Source organism: Chelonia mydas, chromosome 6, assembly GCF_015237465.2.
Source record: "Chelonia mydas isolate rCheMyd1 chromosome 6, rCheMyd1.pri.v2, whole genome shotgun sequence".
Lineage (NCBI taxonomy): Eukaryota > Metazoa > Chordata > Testudines > Cheloniidae > Chelonia > Chelonia mydas.
The window spans coordinates 118,313,428-118,332,574 of record NC_051246.2 but is presented as its reverse complement, the minus strand read 5'-3'; the positions used below and the strand labels follow the sequence as shown (position 1 = coordinate 118,332,574).

Here is a 19,147-nt window from a genome sequence, read left to right as displayed (position 1 = left end):
TAGGTTGTTTCTTATTTTAAAATCCTTTTTTCTATAATGCTTTGTTCCAATGGCTAAATAAAAATATTTTGCTCTAAGAAGGCTGTTGGCCAATCTCATGTATCACAGGTTCCCAAAGGAAGAAATGCAGGTACCGAAAACCCAGTCAGACCTGCAGGGTGGTAAGCTACATATGCATACAATAGCCTGATCAACCTACCGGTCTAACAGAGACAAAACTACAAGACTCCATCCTGAGAGAGGTACTGTCACCCAGCTTGCACCCATACTGAAAATCTGAAATTTTAATAGCTCCTGTTGCATACACATGTGCTCTACAACACTGAAGTCAACTCTAACAGAAGTCTGAGATTTTTCATTTCAATTTAGTTTAGAGCAGGGCTTTAAACATTTTTTGGTAAAGTTGGATTTTTGTAGATGTCTGTGTAAAGCAGTCATGGTACAAGGAGAAGTCTACAACAGACTGTGCTCTGAAAAGTGATAATGGGTTCTTGTTACTGGCAGGTTTGATTTTCTATATTTCAGATGGCCAGTGTTTTCAAGATGTTTATAATGTAACAGTTGATATGTTGCTACTGACATTAAAAAGTATTCTAAATCACTAAAGAAAATTAAAATGCAGAAGTTTTTATCCTCAAGTTTGTATTTTCTGCATTTGTTGGTATGTGACAATTTTAAGCTTAATTAAATGCAGATTTACAGCTAGAACAGTGTGTATATTGATATCAATGTAGATTTTCTGTATCTATATTTGTATTTGTTTTATGGGTGGAAAGGTACCCAGAATAAATTACAGCTGGGAGTTAGCCACACTACTGTGGGTCTGGAATCTATAATCTTAACACAGGGGCCAGGCAGTAGTGTGCTGGAAAAAACACATGAACTTCACAAAGTCTGCAAGAAGAAAGCCTACACGGACCCTTCATGAGATTTGCAGCAGCCTACATCATCTCCCTAGGAACCAAAGCTAGCCAAAGAGAGAAAAAAGAGAAACAGGCCTAACCAGCAAGATATCTAATCCAATGCCAAGATGATGGCAAGAGGGAGCCTCTCTAAATGTTTTAATTGTTAAATTGTTAAAACTGACAGCAAACTAATGGTCAGTTAAACCCCTGGGGGAAAACCCAGAAATGAAGAAAATTAGCCAAAAGCCAAGTATATTCGGCTGCCAGAGGGAGCTTCTCATTCATGAATGGTAAAAAAGGAATTGGCATTTGGAGGTACCAGTGGGCTGCTCCATTTTCACTGCAGAAGCAGAACGTACTGCCCTCTGATGTGTGTGGGACAGCAACCCTGAAAACAAATATCTTCAGCTTCTGAAGCTTGCTGCCTGTTTTGCTCTGGGGGCTTGAAACCCAAGGAGAATCCTGTAATGATGGTACTTTAAAAAACAAACAAACTGTTTCTCAGCCACTGGATGAATAAATAGCCGGACTTTATGCTCTTGATACAACCCTGGAAGAGAGACTAGTAATTACAGCATGAGTCCTAACTAAAGGCACCACCTGCAATGATTCTCTGACCAGGAGACTGTAGCTTCAGAGTAGGATTTTCAAAAGCACTCAACATTGGCCTAACTGCTCCTTTTGAAATCAGTGGTCAAACTCTCATTGACTTCAATGGGAGCAGAGTTTGGTCAATGCGGAGCACTCATGAAAATCCCACTCTAAGTGGGAAAGAGCATTTCCCTGAGGATTGCACCTTGGTATGGTGGGAAGGCTTGTATGCTATAATGATCCTCAGAACGATGCCAGAGGTAGTTTTAACTCCTGGTAGGGTCACCTAAACAAGACAGGTCAAAGGGTAGGGACCAGATAAAAAGCAGCTCACTGGTCCTCCAGATGTGGGTGGGGGTTGAGTGATAGGCCAAGTTACAGAAATAACAAGTCTTCGTGAAAGCCACCAGGAAGCCAAGTGTTTGAAAAGTTCTTTACTAAAGGTAAAAATAAAACTATGAAAATCAGTTTCTGAAAAATTAGAATGATGGCTGCAACACCAAAAGCTGCGCAGGTGATGAAAGAAATGGATGAATATAATTTCAAATCCTTGGAGTAAGCAAATGTTGATGGCCAGGAGCTGATAAAAAGCAATTTAGAAATGAAAATAAAGTCATAAGATACACAGGAAGCAGCAATAATTGTGACTTCCAAAGCAGAAAAATCACTTAGATTGAGAACCAATACCCAATTGCTCCGAGCCAGGTTTTAAACACAGTACATGAAAATGACAATTATACAATGTTATGCACAGAGACAACTACGATGATGAACTCAAAGAGCAGATATAGAGCTGTCTACAAACTGACAATACTCCAAGCATGACATTAATCTGCTTAGAAATGGAGGACTTCAATGCCAAGGTTGATGTTGACAACAACAACAGAGCGGAGAAAGCAATGGGCAATCACGTGTTTGGTTCCCAAAATCAGAACTGTGGAAGACTAGAAGAACTGTACCTGGTATCCGGGCTCATCATTGGTGGAACACTATTCCCACAAAAAGATATACATAAAGTAACTTGGAATTCCTCAGATGGAGTCACCAGGAATCAGACTGACAATCTACATATTGGAAAGAAATTTAGATCAACTCTCCAGGATGTTAGAGTATACAGAGGAACTGATGTTGGAAGTGACCACTATTTGTATGCAACAAGACTGAAGATAAACTCAAGAAAAACAAAAAGTCTCCCAAAGTACCAAGAAAATTTACAGCAAAAGGCTAATGGATACAGCAGCAGTTTCGAACGGAACTTAAGAATCAATTTCAGGTGCTACAAGACTTAAATCCACCACAAGAAGTCATCATGGACACGTTGTGGGGCTTTCTATAAGCAAACGTGAAGTCTGGATAACTGAGGATATGTGGAACTATGTGGGGGGAAAAGGAAACAAGTCAAAGCAAACAGTAACCACTTAAAAATATCTACCAGAAAAGCAGCAGCAAAAAATCTATCTAAAAACAAAGGATGAAACAATAAAAGCATTGAAAGAAAAGGAAAAATATGGATAAAATGGCCAAAGAAGTTGAAGCTGCTGAAAGAAGGGATAGTAAAACACTGTATCAACTCAACAAAGATCTAGCTGGCAATTTTATACTAGCCAGAGGGCCTGTTATGGATAAACAAGGAAAAATACCTTAACAGAAAAAGAACAAAGAGAGCAGAGTATTTTCAAGAGGTGCTAAACCACAAGAAATATTGACTTTGACAATTAAATTAAACACTCAGAACTAGACATCATAATGTCTCATCACAAAAAATGAATAGAGCAAAGAAAAATTAAGCCTAGGAAAGCTGCAGGTGAACACCAAGTCCCCAGAGAAATGTTGAAAGCTTGTGATGAGACCAATTTTAAACAAAAATTATCAAACTTTTCAATGACACATGGAACCAGAAAAAGCCTCTAGAACAATGGGGAAAAGGCCATAAATCAAAATACTAAAGAAAGGTGACCTAAGTAATTGCAGTAACTGAAGTGGTGTTACATTCCTTTCAGTGGCAGAAAAAGTATTCTGCAGTATCATCTTAAGCAGAATAAAGGAGTTGGTTGCGAGAAAGATACAGGAGAAGCAGGATGGATTTTGACCCAGGTCATGTGTCAACCAAATTTTCACCCTAAGAATACTCATAAAAGAGAGCATTGAATGGCAAAAACCACTCAAACTTCATAGATTTTAAGAAAACATTTACCAGCCTCAATCATTATTCAATCTGGAACATCTCGAAATGTTATATGCTAAAATAAATCATTAAGGCTTTATATCAACATGCAGCATACACAATTTAAGTAAATACAGATTTGGGTGAATGATTTAAACCACTGGTTTCAAACAAGAATTCATTCTCTCACCTCCACTGTTTACCTAGTGATGTGGTAGACTTTTCTTCGTTCGAAGTATTTAAAAATCAAGATTAGAGGTCTTTCTAAAAGATATGCTATAGCTCAAACAGAAGTTATGGGCTTGATGTAGAAATTATTGAGTGAGGTTCTTTGGCCTTTTATGCTCGAAGTTAGACTAGATTATCATAATGGTTCCTTCCAGGCTTAAAGATCTATGAGTTATAATAGAAATGAGTGTAACACTCTGACGAGCAACAGACCTTGTCCCAATGGTGAGTAGATCCTTGTATGTAGCCTCCAAGTTCTTTACATTCACCATCAGCTCACCTAAGTGAAGATGGGATGGCCTTGGTAGGAGAAACAACAAAAGCAGTAGCTTTGCAAGTTGTAGCAGGAAGGTCTTATTCGGAGGACCCTACCAAATTAATGGCCATGAAAAACACATCACAGACCATGAAACTTTATCTCCCCCTATGAAATCTGGGTAGTGTAGGGAGGGATGGGACTTCCTCTCCCCTGCACAGGCTGCTCCCAGGACTGGATCAGATCTCAGGAATCTCCCCTAGCTGAAGGAAACTCCGTGACGGCTGGCTGCGAGCCCAGCTCTGAAGGCAGCGCCGCCACCAGCAGCAGCCTAGCCAGAACTAGCAACTGGAGTCTGGTGCATGGTAGGAGCCCTGAACTGGGGCACCCCCAGCCTTGCCCCTCCTTGTCTCCGGTCCCAGCACTCGGGAGGTAAAGGGGCCTTTGACTGTCTGTGGGGAAGGGGGGAGGAAGAGAGGGACCATGGCACTCCCTGACCACAGGGCCCTGGGTGATCAACCACATTGCCCACACATAAGGCTGATCCTGCCCCCAAAATGGGACAACCCCCCACATACCATGCAACCCTCATTTTTGTGCTGTTGCTGGCAGTGGTGCTGTCTTTAGAGCTGGGTGCCCAGCCAGCAGCTGCCCTCCGGCCACCCGGCTCTGAAGGCAGCAGTGCAGAAGCAACAGTGGTAATACTGTGCCCCACCCCACAATAGCCTTGCAGCCCCCCATCCAACCTGCTTTGGGGTTGAGACCCCCACGGTTACAACACCATGAAATTTCAGATTTGAGTATCTGAAACTGTGAAATTTATTATTTTAAAAATCTTATGACCATCAAACTGACCAAAATGGACTGTGAATTTGGTAGTACCCGACTTATTTTACACTGGGACAGAAGGAAGAGTCTATGTGCCAGCTACCATGTAAACCTTTGCAATTAGCAAAGCATGGAAGACTAATATCAAATCCCCTATAATCAGATTAGAAATGGTAAGGGAGGAGGAAGCTGTTTCCTGCCTCTTTCAGAGGTTTCTGAACTCTGGTGCACTTCTTAAGGTAGAACATACCATAATGCACTGATTGTTTAAACTTCCTCACTTGACATTTTGGAGTTCTATGAGCACTAACACCTATCATGCTGACCAACACTGGCAAAATGTTTTTGTATACTCTCCTGTCTGTCTGTATCCATCTGTTGTTTTGTCTTCTACTTGGACTGTAAGCTCTCTGGGACAAGGACCATCTCTGTATTTGTACAGCATCTTGCACAGGGGGGTTCTGGTCTATGAATAAGGCTCCTAGGTGCTACAGTAGTATAAATAATTAACACATACACCTCAAACCAGTGGGTTGTATCAGACATTTTGCTTCTTTGTGTGCCTGCTTTGATTCATTTTCTAGAAAGCAAATTTCTATCAGATGCTGTGGAGCAGGAGCATGCTTCTGTGAACAAGAAAGGGTAAAGAATGGGGAAGGTGGTAAAGAAGATAGGACCTAAAGTTCTCAGCAATAAAATATTTTATCTAATTTGATCAATGATTTGGCTTCCCATTTAGGGTATGAGACACTGACAAATATGCCACATAACTGTATCAGACAGTAAAAATCTTGTCAACGTGTTGTTTTCAGAAGGATTCAAAAGTTAAATGTGAAAATGCCACACATTAATGTCATCCTAATGACTTTTACTATATGAAGAGCTAAATATATGTAGATTTTCTCAAGCCAACAATTTACCCTAACATTAGGCATCCAACCACATATCCCTTCTAACATGGGAAGCAGAAATGACCAAACATTTGATTCCAACAGTAATTTATTATCCAATCATTGCAGATGGAGTTACAAATATTGTTTCCGTTATCAGTTAAAGATTAAATTTTAATTCTGACAACTGTGGAGAGCGTACAATGAGTGCAAAAGCATTAACCATAATGTAAGAAATACCGGAACAGTTCTTTTTATCTTTAAATGTCAGGTTGTACACTATCATACAATAACCATTATGTGATCTTGCAAATAATTCAGGACTTGTGCTAGCAAGTTTGGGTTTCTTTGCTTTTTTTAGTTCTCTCCAAGATGTTGAGAGGCTGGCAACAGTTTAAAAATATATTATTGTTTACTGAAAGTGTTTGCTGGCAGCCTCACAAAATGAAGAAAGTCTATAAAATATTTTATATTGAATATTTGCTTTCATTAATGAACACCACAACATTAATGGGAGAAAACAACAGATAAATGATTGCACTCCTAAATGTATCTTATTCTATGAAATTCCTATTTCAGCTGCAGTATACTACAGATCCCATAAACTCAAGTATAGGCCAAATTCTGACATCACATTCACGTACACCAAAATATGCCTATGAGTTTTTATTCTTTAGAGGTTTTTTGTTTGGTTGTGTTTTTGTTTATAAAGTGGTGGGTTTTTTTGTTTTGTTTTGGGCTTGGGCTTCTTTGTTTTTCAAAGTTACCTAATTTCAGTTAAGCTGTTTTGGGGCGATTTGAATGAAGTAATGAAACCTGGCATCTATTTCAGTAATACTAACCTTGACATTCATTAGACTTTCAAAACCAAAAGAAAAGTAACTATAAAATTAAATAGCAGAAAAATCAAGTACTACTAAAACCCTCTAACTTAATAAAGCCCTTATTTGCAATGAAAAATAAATAGCTTTAAAGTAAATTTTCCCATTTAAATTTTAAATATGTTCTGTTCTTCATGGACCTTGCAAGAAGTAACTATTAATTAGGCTGCCTATATACTGTAAACACAAATTTGCTATCAGTTTGTTTTGGTGAGTTCTCCCACCCATATCTAGTTTATTTCCGGATCAAAACTGAATGTACCAAAGAAAAGTTTTCAAATCTCAATGTGTGTGTTTTAAATTCTTCCGTGTTACTGGTGGCCGACCAGTACACCTATGAAATTTTACAATGGCTACTGAAAGAGCCAAATTTATATTTTGTAACCATTATTACTGAATGATTGTTTTATAAAACCAGTCTTCATTGGTCAGTAGCTGCAAATTTCCAAAATAGTTTCCAACTTGGAATTGGCTCTAGCATGTCATATTTGCAATTTAAAGACAATAATTCACCAATACTAAGTGCTACTTTGCCTAATCTGATTTTATTTTCCTAGTTAAGGTGTTTTTACTCCTTTTGATTCAGAAGGAAGCACTGTATAAAGGTAACCAATGCAAATTATGTGAAATTATATAATGATAAATACATCCAGAGTAAATTCTGAACAAGATCAGCTATATGCCAAAAATGCAGTGACCAGTTAAGCTTTTGTCAGCTGTTTCTGAATAAAGAAGTGATGCAAATCATTCAAGGAGCCTTCCTGACAGGAATGCAAGGCCGTAAGAAAGACCAATTTTCTTTCAATTGCCTCAAAGTCACTTCTAAAATATTTCAGTGAAGCTCACAAGGCAAAACACTCTGCCATTAAAAGAACTGAATAGAGTGCATAGACCTTGACATGTTGAAGTTTCCCAGTATATTAATTCTCCTTCTTTATGTATTACTCTGGGATCTTGTCCCGCATCATCATAATTATAATACAAAGGGGAATGCTTTAATGCACTTTTGCAAATGTAGTACTAGTACCAGGTAAAGAAAGCAATTAAAATGAAAAAAAGAGACAGCTGTGAAATTGGACTGAGTCCTATATGTTATTCTATAAAGAGTAATCACCCAGTTCTCAAAAATGAGTATGTTATATTTGTATCTTATAAGGTTAGCTACTCCACATGCACAGTGATGCATGTCTGCATACTACAGCAGGGTCAAGCCTTTAAAGGTAAATTTTCCGCTCAGGACGCAAGGGTTTGGATTTAAAACTCCCAACAAAGTTAACGGGAGCTGGGCATCTATGTCCTCCCATGTGTTGATTACTAATACTTTAAAATATTTGCATTAAAAATCTTGCCTGTCTTTCGTATTTAGAAAGCAAATACTGAGATAAAACCACTTTTAGCACAACAGATGAATTTACTTACAGCATGCATGACTTGTTCTCATGACTTGAGCCACAAACAGCCCTTAAATATTTACAAGTCCAAAATGACAAAATCTTTACATAGGTAATAGAATGTTTGCATTTGCTTACAAATAGTATAGGACCCTCTCTGGGACACAAAACCAGGAAATAAGTAACAAAAACACAGAAGCAAATTTAAAATGTAACAGCAAAAAAGAAAAAAATGACAACTTTTAAAATCTGGACAATTAACACTGTTGTGGTTTAAAAAAAAGTATATTTAGAGATGTGATTTTTAAAATACATCTTTATAGCTTTCAGAAAAAGCTGTACCTAAAAGGAAAAGTCCAAGTAAACTTAAAACAAAGCAAAAGTTATTTTTGGTTTGCCGATTTACCTTTAAAATACTTTTTAAAAAAAATGTTATTAGCAAGTTAAGTAATAAGACAAATGTGATCAAACACTTAAGAGCCTTGTACATGACTGCATAAAACAAACCAGCTCAACATCAACGTAAGTTTAGCTAGCAAAAGTGGCAGTTATATTGTAAACATGAAAAAGTAATAGATTGGGTTCCTTTTTTAAAGACAGTGTAATACATATATTAGTCTTATTTAAGTGCCAGGTCAGAAAAAAAATTCATCTTGCTTCCATACTTAAGGCAGACATATAAGTCAATATTTTAGAGCCTCTTTGGCCTTGTGCAAAATTCTTTGCTAAATTAGGCCCTATATTAACATTATTTTCAGTTGTATTTAAATTGCGTATAGTAACCAAAAAAACCCAACTCAAATGTAGTATTCTAATATCTTTTAGTAAAGGATGTAGACCTACTTCTTTAAAGAAACAGCATATTCCTAAAAGTTGAAATAGTATCTAGAATTGAGAAAGTTCTCTAGCACAGTTATATTTGAATAATTAAATTCTCACACTACCTCATAAAAGTTCCTCAACTTCTTTCACGTGTATTCCCACTCTGAAAAGACTGCTACCCACCATCATTTTAAAGCATATATAATTTTTTTTAATTTTGGTACAAGCTGATGTTCCAACTATAAGTCTTTGTTTTTCATGCTCAACTCCAATGATAAAGGGATAGAATATCTGTTTAGGCCAATGAAAATGTTCAAGTTATATCACTTGACAAGTGTTAATTACAGATTTGGAAGAATCAATTTAGAAAATATAACCACAAAACAAAATTAGACTTTCAATCAAATGTTCATATGAACTTTCTTTAAAGTTCAACTCTGTTAAACGTTTGCATTTCTACCTCTTTTCCCTGCCCCATACTGCTTTCTGTATTGCATGGCATGTTCTGTTACACTACCCACATGATCCAACGCCCTTATGAAACATGAAAGAAAGGTTTTAATATTCCATTTTCATGGAAACTCGAGTAAGCAGCAATGATCTAAGGACAGGATTGTAAAAGTGCTATATAAATTGACATTTGGATGTACCTTTTTCCTGTAGAATAAACTACTCTGTGCATGAGAAATGACATTTTAAAACTACCAAATGCAATGTACAAAATATCAAAATATATAGAGTAACAGTAGAATAAGCTACAATGCAATTTTTCCTAGTCTTCTGGAAACCATGACTGCATGTGATTTTATATCTACTACACAATGAGCTCTCTCAGCAACAGAGATTTCTTTTGCATTTATGGTATAACAGTGCAGTACAACTATAAACTCAGCCTTAAGAACAATCCCATGCTTTCAATTTCAAGTTCCTATAAACCACGAGTGCAATTTTTTACTTGGAACAATTAGTTCTTGTGTAACTGCCCCTTTCTACTGCTATTTAAACATTCTTCACCAGAAGAGTAAAGCCAGGCTATTTAAAGAAAAGGAAACCATTCTACAAATATTATTTCTACCTCTGGAAGGGCCAATTTAATATTACATTAGCTACAAATTATCTGTGCAGGGCTTTAAGGAGAATGCCTTTTTATATATTCTCCCGAGTTACTTGCTCAGAACATCCAAGTATAAATCCAGAACCATACCAGTACCAAATCCCCTCTCTCAACACCTTGGAAATGGGATTTAACTTCTACTGCACATTAACCCCACAACACTGTAATAAAGGAATAGACAGAAAATCATAAATAGACAAATAAGTACGGAAACAAGCTAACCACGTTTTTTTTGCAAGCTAAACACCTCTTCAACTGTTAAAAAAAGTTGGTGGTTTCACACACTGAAATCGGTGGAATACATTCATAACCAACAGTGCCTTCTAAATGCACACCTGAAAAGTTCAATTTTCACAACTTCAGATGTCAGCGTACCATAAAATGATCCACTGACTGGTCTAATAAGAAAGAGATAGGAAGTCAGTCAGTGCCTTTACTAAGTGTTGTTAACATACATATTATTAATAGAGTGTGGAGTTCATATCTCCAAATCAAAAAGTTCCAATTCCAAGTTATCCTCTACAAAACTATATGTTAAAGTGAATAGCTAAGCTAGAACAGAAAGCTTTTAATCAAGTTAAGGTTCTTCCTGAACATATAATATGGATACACAACACAAGTTGTCTTGTCAGAATACTGCAACATTGCAATAACAACTCCTGACATATCGCTTAGGCAACATGTGAACCTAAACAATCATATGGACAAAATGAAATTCAAATCACAGGTTCATGTAAAATTAGATATTCCAAGGATTGCATCTTACTTATCAGCAGAAAAGAGGGCGCTATAAAGCTGAAAAGTGCATTACTGTTAAAAGCCATTCAAAACAACCCCGTTATGCACAAATAGTTTATGCATTCACAATGCTGTTGTCTTTGCTTCAAACACTTAGTTTAATTTATTATAGAATGATCACAATGAAATTTGCTTTGACCTTTATATATTTTGTCTAGGTATGGGTAAAAGTGATAAGACATCTTGAACTGCAATATATGCAATTTGTGCATAAAAATTTATATATTTTTTCTAAAGCCAAGATAAGAGGATCTTTTAAGTACACCTCTAAAAACAGTGGCCCTTTTAAAATCAGTTTGGAATAACAAAACGAACGAGGCCATGGATATCTAGGGTGTGCATTGTTATTGTTTATAATTTATTTCTTACTATTGGACACACTTGTCCAGTATATAAACTGTTAAGACAATTTGCAGAAAAATATATCCTCTACCGGTAACTGACAATGCACATAAAAATACCTACAAAAGGGAATTATTATCCATTCACAACCTGTTGAGCTTAGTGATTCACTGTTCAGCTCATTCCATCTATATAATTTTAAATATAGGCTAAACTGTGATCAGTATAGTTAAAATTAACCATTCTAATATGTGGACAGCTACATTTAAAAATATCTGCCTAATTATGTATGACTTAAAATAAAATTAGCTGTCATATTTTTACATCACAGTATATGGCATTTTTTAATTTAGCAACAGAAAGGCACAATTATTAAGCCATAAAATACAGTACCTGAATCTAACAGTTTTATTTATTCCTAAAACCAGTGTCAGCCTAGACATTTTATTTTGTGGAAGGGATTGAAGGAAATAACTTCAGTTTTTACGACTGATTTCACTGCAAGTTTGGTCCATTAGAAATGCCATCTATATAAACAACTGAGGTTGGGGAAGAATGGAGAAAAACATGTAAGCTATTCCATTATAGCTGTTTGTTGTTCAATAACTCGTAAGTTATTATGAAATGACTTAAACTGAACACAAATGGAACTTTCTGATCAGTTGTCAGACACCTTTGTCAATATGCCGAAGTATACAGGTACAGTGTGATGTATGTTTCACTACATACGTGTATACACACATATATATGTACTGAATGTATACACACACATCATTACAGCATTAAGAATAGACATGGCATTTATAGAGTATAGCACTTCTCAGGAGAGCAATTCTTGGCTTCTGGCCTGACACTATACCTAAGATGTGCAATTTCCTTTAAATGCAGTGCCTGTCATGTATTGCTGTTAAAGTCCCTGCTAAAGCACAGCTCACAAGTCTGCCAATAGCAAACCAGTGCACCTTTTCTTACATTAGGCAACTACCTCCCTTCTTCCCTTGTCAAGTTAATAAGTCTACCTCAAGAAAGACCAATAAAAAGAAACAGGCAAGGAACCAAAAACATGAGAGAAAACCCAACCATTCCATATGTAATATAGCGATAGGGAAGTTCAACCTCCATGAGCTGCCTTGCTTGTCGTATATCATCACACGGTATAGAGAACATTTTACAGGCCAGTGGGATGGTGATTTTCTTCATCACTATTCTTGTTAACAACAGTAGTACTACTCCAATCAATAACCGCAATATGGCTTTTCCAAATAAAGTCACAGTGATGGAGGGAGGAATTAAAGGCAATGTATCTGGGGAAGGATCTTGCATTAGACCCAACATGTAATTAAAATGAGATCCACAAGCAACTCCAGCACCGCAACCCAGAATCTGAGCTGTATCTCCTCGTGATGTGCTCCAGGTGTCAAGAGTGAAAGAGAAAACCCCCAAGGCTAAATGAAGACTGATGATAATTAGCGGTGCATGCTTGAAAGTTAAATTGAAGTTATCAATCAGGTCCACAGCTGGATGGAAGACAATCAAGATGAGAATAGCATACAGAAATCCAGCAATAACATCCTGTTGAGAGGAGATAAAAGATACAATCATTTAGTATGATAGAAATCCTAGTAAAAAATAAAGAATTTCATATCCAACTTTGAAATAATTATTTCAATAATTCATTTCAGATTGTAATTTATATTAGCCTGGAGAATAGTTTAGTTGCTTTGTAAGTACAGAGGTTTCCACATGTTTGAAATCTCCTTTTTCTTATGTTTTACCTTTCACAATGTATCTAGTTTTGTTCTAATAGTAGGGGAAGGAATTGTACTTGCTCTTTTTCTAATGCAATGTACAAAGAGCCTAAGATTCAACAGAGATGGTTTCTGGGTGGTAAATGGTCCTAAGCCTCATCTGAAGCTGCCAAGTTCTGGTATCTGCACTCCTAAGAATGAGACAGGTAAAACCCACTGTGAAAGATTGCCAGGTAGGAATGGGATAAACAGCAACAAAGTTTGGTAACTTTAAAAAAACTAGCAGATAGTGTCACAGTTAGATATTACTAATGGCCACTAGGCCTACAACAGAATTCCTTAGCAAGTACCCTCTGGGATTGCAACAACAAAGTACTGGTATCTCTACTCTTTACAGTATGTAGAGGTACACAGCTGTAATATATGTTAGGAAGAACCCATTCATTTGAATACTAGTTTGTTATTCAAATGATTCCGCAGTGTCCCAAACATATCGTTATACTTGTACTGAATATGCTTTATTTTTTTAAAACTTCCATAAAGTATTTTGTAATTTTTTTTTAAAAGGAGACTGCCCTACTTGGGTAATTTTTAATATATCATGACTAAGAAACAAATTGACCTGCCAGATGTGTTTCATAATGTGTTTACCATGTTTGTGAATTACCGAAGTTGTGTGTTTGAAAAAGGGTTACTTCATCAATGTGTGTCGTTTTTCATCCTATAAAGCTATCATCATGCTGCATTACTGTTAACACAAAGGCAGAAGCAGCATAGTATTAGTCTAATCCATACAAAGGCATGTCACAAAAATATGATTATGACTTCACTGTAGCAAGAAGAAAAGCAGCAGTGGAGCTGGGAGAGAGAGAAGCCCTTTGACCATGCAGATATCTTCCAGAATATCAAGGCAACACAAAACTACTGACCAAGTACACTCTCTTCCCAGTGTTGCTGTAGCGTGAAAGTCTTCTTCCCTTAAATAAGATTTAACTTGTCACCTTGGCATTTTGCAAAAGCATCAAGTGAAAGCTGAATGAGCATGAAAAGCTTTCCTCATGCCCTAACAAAGTACTTCAACCCTTCTCTGGATGAACTATCAGAGAGGAAGAGGGCAATTTGGTCCCTTTGCTTATTAGTCCTTGACTTCTGCACTGAAACTGCAAACAGGAATGGCAATTAATTTTAATTGTGTAACTAATTTATATAAGTTAATAAGCTTGATACAGAATTTTTAACCATAATATTGGTCCTTCAGACAGTCTTACTATGTGAAAAATGCTTTATACAATTTATTTTGTTTTTAAGTATGTGTGGTGAAAATGTTTTTAGTTACAAATCTAATCAGCAATAAACTATTACCTCTTAATAAGGGCACATATTTTGCTAGTTTTAGTTAATTATTTTTAAAAATTATGTCAAAAGCATCTAGGGTTCTAGACAGCTGCCTTTTCTGTACACTTATAAAGTTACTAGGTAAAATTTTTGTAGACCGTATAGTTTTTCTATTTTCTAATCAATTATATAATGATAAACAATTTATTTCATTTCAATTTAACAATAGAGTACTGGATCCACATATAGTAACATATACTGAAAAAAAGCCCCTCAGATTACCACAATGCACAAGATACCTTACTGTAGTTTAAATATCTGAATATTACAGAGGCATATGAAAGCAGTTATATGGTGTCATCATTATGTAAAGTAACAGATTTCATGTGTGGTGTTTCTCTTACCAAAATTGAGTGCATTCCCATGTAAATTCGACTAAAACAAACCAGAGAACACCAACAGATCACAAGAATCAGACCATACATAAGGGGATACTGGAAAAAAAAAAAAAAAAAGATTGTATTAGAATCATAAGCCATAAGTATATACTCCATGAAAATGATTTAGCAATGAATAGCTACACCACACTCAGATCTCATATTTCAAATACCATTTTAAACTGTACACAAAACAGTTCTAATAAAGTTAGCTAAAGCCTACAGCCCAGACGGAGTGGAGTGGAACATTGCTCTCTGATTTACAGAAACATTACTTGCTTCCAGGATGTATTAAATCTCCATAAAAAGGAGTTCCAGCATGTTGGTGCTACAAAATCATTGCATACGATTTTCCCTACCATAAAGAAAGCCTCACTTGTTTGTTTCCTTACAAATACAATGTCTCCCTCATTCCCTTTCTCTCCAAGCATCTTGAGTGAGTCTGTTCTTCCTCTCCTTCAACTCAACTCCTGTCAATTGACTTTCACTCCGGTGATAACTCCCCACTCCCCAAATCCCAAGTAACTTGCTTCCACTGATTTCAGTGGGCTTTGAATCAGGTCTCAAATGCCCTCAACTTTTCTTTTAAAGCCAACTTCAAAAACTTTTACTTTCCACTAACAAGTTCAGTCCTGATGCAGCAAAGCACTTAAGCATGTGTGCAACTTTAATAAAGTCAATAGAACTAAATCACATGCTTAACTTTAAGCATCTAAGTAGTTCTAAAGTTGCACACACGCTTAAGTGCTTTGCTGCATCAGGGCTTTAGATGCTGGTGCTGTTTACTGTTTAGGCTCAGTTTTTACTTAAGTGTCAGAGCTTATATCACTTCCTTACTCTATGGATCCATTTATTTTAACCCTGGTCTCTCTTTCCTACCCTCTTCCTCGGTCTGCTTTTCTATTCTATTCACTGTAGAGGCCCTGTTGGGCAGGACCATGTCTTTTTAATCAATTAAGCATCATACAAAGTTATAACATTATGAAGATATGTAATAAAATTATAATAATGTAACAGTAAGGACAGGGCCATCCCTGGGGGGGGGGGGGGGGTGCAAGGTCCGGAGTGAAAGTGACCGATTAGTCTCTTCCGGGACCGACCATGCTGGCCAATCGCACTGGCCCGCTGGGCCCCCCAAAGCACAGGGCTCAGAGTGGTCGCCCTGATTCGCCCTACCCAAGGGACAGCTCTGAGTAAGGATGTGGGTTCTTGACAGTAGAGACAGAGTTTAAAACATTTTGGGTACTATTTACATAGTATTACCATCAGACCCAACCAACTTTGTTTTGGAAGTTTGCATCAGATTTTAATATTCAAGTCTAATTACTTTTTGCTTTTGGTCTTTCTCATAATCAAGCTAGGCAGTTGGTTATTTTTTTCCTTTGTCTGTCCACTTAGCCTTTGTCTATACTACAAAGTTTTGCCTGCAAAAGTTATGCCTTTTTAATTAAAACCGCTGTTGCATGTCCACATTAGCTCATTGTGTTGGTAAAGTGCATCCACACTAGCAGCTCTTCCATCAACACAGAGAGCAGTGCGCTGGAGTAGCTATGCCACTGTGCAACTGGTCTCGCAGAGGTAGGGTGCTTTGGGAAGGGTTTGCAATGCCTCATGGGGCAGATACAGCATCACATGATGCAGGCTTCTCAATGTCATCGTTCCAGGGGCATCCTAGTAGATTGTCAGCCGCTTTTCAACTGAGGCGGGGGGGGGGGGGGGGGGGGGGAGGGAGAGGATAGTGGTGTGTCTGGGGCAGAGGAGACAGCAGGCTGACGGACCTATTCTGAGGCCACGTCAGCCCCAGACTCTGCTTGGCACAGCAGTCTCTCCTGAAGCAACCTATTCTCTCTGCCTGCCTGCGGTTCTGTGATTCCCTCCACGTGCTCCAACAGCCTCCTCAGCTGCCCAGAGCGGTATCCTGAGCAGTTCTGTGAGCTCTCCGTGCTGAGGAATGTCTTCCCTCCCCTGCCAGCAACAGTCTGCCTGCCACTCTTCGTAATGCAGGGCAGAACAGGAGCATGATTTGGTTAATGAGTTGCTCTTTGTTCCCCAAACTGAGCAGCACACTCAGCTGTCAGATACTTCCATGAGCTTTGACAGGGGAGGGGTGCATACATGCAGGGCAGCAGAGATCAAAACAGTGAGCAGGGATGTCACCGCAGGCATTGAGAGATACTGGTGGAAGCCAGTCATGTCGACAAAACAAACAGCAGTGTCTATACTGACACTTCGTCGCTCTGACTTTGTCGCAAAAAGCTTTATGCCTCTCGTCGAGGTGGTTTTGTCGGCAAAACAGCAGAGTTTTTCCACCAAAAGTAGCTTTGTAGTGTGTACACCTCCTGTTTTGTCAGCAAAAGGCAACTTTTGCCGACAAAACTTTGTAGTGTAGACAAGCCCTTATTTTCTTATTTGTTAGACTGCAAGCTTTTTGTCATTTTCTACGTGTTCATACTGTGCCTAGCACAATGGGACCCTGACCTGGTTTGCCACCATAATATAAATGTTTAAATTATTATTACTGTCATTATATCATAACATTACTCTCCAGTAACAGCTACTCCTCTCCTGTAGTAATACTGCCTAGATTTTTACAAGTAATTCTTGCTAGAATCTTTCACCTGATCATACAATACTTTTTGTTTGTGGAAAGTAACAATAGAAAGAAGAAAAGCCTTATTTTCTAAAGAACCATAACATAACCTATACTGGTCATGCACAGACTTAAAGTTTAGACTGTATTTTTAATTACTGGCTCTCTTCTAGGAGGTACAGAAAAAATCACTCATCTTCCAAAATCTATCCGCAAAATGAAAAGTTATATCAGCTACAGTACCAACACCCCTTGCTTATTTTGTTACAACAGACCAACATTTGTACCTGAAATTGAATCAAACTTTTTTTCTCCCCAACAGTAACTAACTATGCAAGGCAGAAGCATAAAATAATTGACTATGGATATAGCATGCTTCTTCTCTGAAAAGTGACTTTAAAAAAAAAAAAAGTGTGGTTCCATATTTATTTGACAGTTCCAGATCAACTCTGCTCAGTTTACTAGTAAAAATGTGGTTTTTTGTTTTGTTTTTTTAATTTCCACTTCTCAGCTTATCTGGGGAAGTGAAACTCTGGCTAGGTTCTTTCCAAGTTCACACATTAACAATTTAAAATGTTGCAATCGAAACTAAGTTAGCAATTCTGCTGATGCATGAGCCAGAACAGAATCTCCCCCCCAAAACTGGATCCAAAGCCCATCAAAGTTAATGGAAAGGACTAACAAAAATGGTGAACATTTATTTTAATCAGCAAAGTCAGCAGATAAGGCTGACCATACAACAGATCCTTGAGTTTAAGCCATGGGGGCGGGGGGGGTGTTAAAAATAGAGGTACTTTAGAGAAGGCATCACTGCTTTAAAAAAGCTACAGCAGAACCTCAGTATGAACTGACCAGTCAACCACACACCTCATTTGAAACCGGAAGTATGCAATCAGGCAGCAGAAGAGACCAAAAAAAAAAAAAAAAAAGCAAACATAGTACAGTACTGTGTTAAATGAAAACTACTAAAAAATAAAGGGAAAGCAGCATTTTTCTTCTGCATAGTTCTGCAGAGTGTATTAAGTCAATGTTCAGTTGCAAACTTTTGAAAGAACCACCATAACATTTGGTTCAGAGTTACGAACAACCTCCTTTCCCAAGGTGTTCATAACTCGGAAGTTCTACTGTATACTGTAAATAAGCAAACTCAATTTAAACTGAATATATGAAATGGAATATGGTTTTAGAACATTTCAAAATTTCAGTTTGGACACTGCAAAAATTATGCCCATAACTGGACCTCTCCTTGTTCAGTTCATACTTTTGGAAAAATTATACCTTCATGAGAAGTGTTCCACAATTCAATACAAGTAAACATTCATTTGAAGTTAAGAGTTGCTAAAATCAAAAATAGTATTTAATATTCAATTGTTATCAAGGAACTGGTAAACAGGATGTATCCAAGATGACAAATCCTTAGTGGCATTGGAGATCTCCTATGATCTAGGAAACTTATTTATAATACAATATCCTGTGACAAGGTACAACACTGATAAATTGCTGTTGTGATAAAGCACTCCAAAGAGGTACTTCACATCAGTTTTGCTCATTTCAAAGTAGCAATGAGAGGAGAGAGACTAGTGCTAACATATTCTATGAGAAAAACTTGCTAACAGTATGATATTTTACTTGATTAACACCTGACATTTTAAGAAAAAGCTTGGGTTGACCGAGGACACCCAGCAGGTGCAACATCCTTCGAGTCATAAACATAACAGATTCTTCATTTCCATTCAAAATGCATGCTGCAATCTACAACACATTATGCTGCTGCCAAGTATTTAAACAGTAATTTCACTAACCCTTCAAAAAAGACACCACTTTAAT

General features: G+C 37.3%; 2 protein-coding genes across 2 annotated transcripts in view; both read right to left on the bottom strand.

Annotated features, from left to right (window-relative positions):
- WDR89 (WD repeat domain 89) overlaps nucleotides 1-19,147 on the bottom strand; it is a 132,891-nt gene that overhangs the window by 80,912 nt on the left and 32,832 nt on the right. The window lies entirely within an intron of this gene.
- Nucleotides 5,954-19,147, bottom strand: part of SGPP1 (sphingosine-1-phosphate phosphatase 1) — a 46,961-nt gene continuing 33,767 nt past the window's right edge. The window contains exons 2-3 of the mRNA XM_007068024.4: nucleotides 14,698-14,787; nucleotides 5,954-12,782 (exon numbers count right to left, since the gene is read on the bottom strand). Of these exons, the coding sequence (XP_007068086.2) occupies nucleotides 12,231-12,782; nucleotides 14,698-14,787 (642 nt within the window). The 3' untranslated portion in view covers nucleotides 5,954-12,230. The remainder of the gene's footprint in view (nucleotides 12,783-14,697; nucleotides 14,788-19,147) is intronic.